At 32.5% G+C, this 1069-nt stretch overlaps 1 protein-coding gene across 1 annotated transcript in view; it reads right to left on the bottom strand.

Moving 5' to 3' along the window:
- Nucleotides 1-1069, bottom strand: part of LOC111816871 (dynein heavy chain 12, axonemal-like) — a 72473-nt gene that overhangs the window by 49134 nt on the left and 22270 nt on the right. Inside the window, exon 3 of the mRNA XM_023715723.1 lies at nucleotides 820-964. Within this exon, the coding sequence (XP_023571491.1) occupies nucleotides 820-964 (145 nt within the window). The remainder of the gene's footprint in view (nucleotides 1-819; nucleotides 965-1069) is intronic.

Here is a 1069-nt window from a genome sequence, read left to right as displayed (position 1 = left end):
ATTTATAATTTAATTTTTATACTTTATAACATCATTTAGTTTAACACTCAAACACATTGTACATCTGGAAAGAAATATTTCCTTTGTATCCTAATGCTATGTTTCTCTATTTTAAATAATTTTAATGTATTTACTTTTTGTTAAAAACTAAGAAATAAACATACACTGGCCTAAGCTTACACAGGATTAGGATTATCAATGTCTGTCTTCTACCTCATCTTGTCCCACAGGAAGGGCTTTAGAATTGAAAACATTCCTGGAGCTATCATATCCTATGACAGTGGGGGCTTCTTCTAGTATACCTCTGGAGGATATGCCTGAGGCTGTTTTACAGTTAAATTTTTTTTAAATAAGGAGGAATATATTCTGAAATAATGATGAAATGTAGCATTATAAATAGTACATAGGGGCTGGGGAGGTAGCCCAGTGTAATAAGTGCTAGCCTGGCAAGTGCAAGGTCCTAAGTTCAATCCCTGGTACCACCAAAAAAAACCCCTATATGATAATTTATCATTATCAACTATTATATACCACACATAATTGTATATGCTCTACTTTTATATGACAGGCAGTTAAGGAGGTTTATTTATGCCATTACCAACATAAAGACATAAATAATCTACTGCACTATGATTTTACAATCAATATAATGTCACTGGGTACACAGGAATTTTTCAGTTTTTTAATAATCTTACAGGACCTGTGTTGTGCATGAAGTCTATCAATGAAATGTCATATGGCACATGACTGTTACCTTTAAGGCTAGTGCTTCCTATGTGGCAAATTATATGGATCCCAATCGAATACATTTGTCTTTACCTTATCTGGTCTTAAGCACCGAAGAATTATTATTTTCTGCAGTTCATTTAGCTTCTTATTCATTGGTGCTGGAAATTTTGCATTGTGTGGGTCTTTACTGTCATAGATTTCCCGCCATTCAAGTATAGAATCACAGAAATGTTTCCTGATAGAAGAAAGATTAATAATTATTGTTTTTATTGATAAATATTGTAAGACATTGTTGAGCAAGTAGAAGAAACAAGACAGCTATAGGACTATTTAAAAAATC

This window comes from Octodon degus, unplaced genomic scaffold, assembly GCF_000260255.1.
Source record: "Octodon degus isolate 3935 unplaced genomic scaffold, OctDeg1.0 scaffold00043, whole genome shotgun sequence".
Classification (NCBI taxonomy): domain Eukaryota; kingdom Metazoa; phylum Chordata; class Mammalia; order Rodentia; family Octodontidae; genus Octodon; species Octodon degus.
The sequence above is the reverse complement of the archived record's forward strand: the minus strand, read 5'-3'. Positions and strand labels throughout refer to the sequence as shown.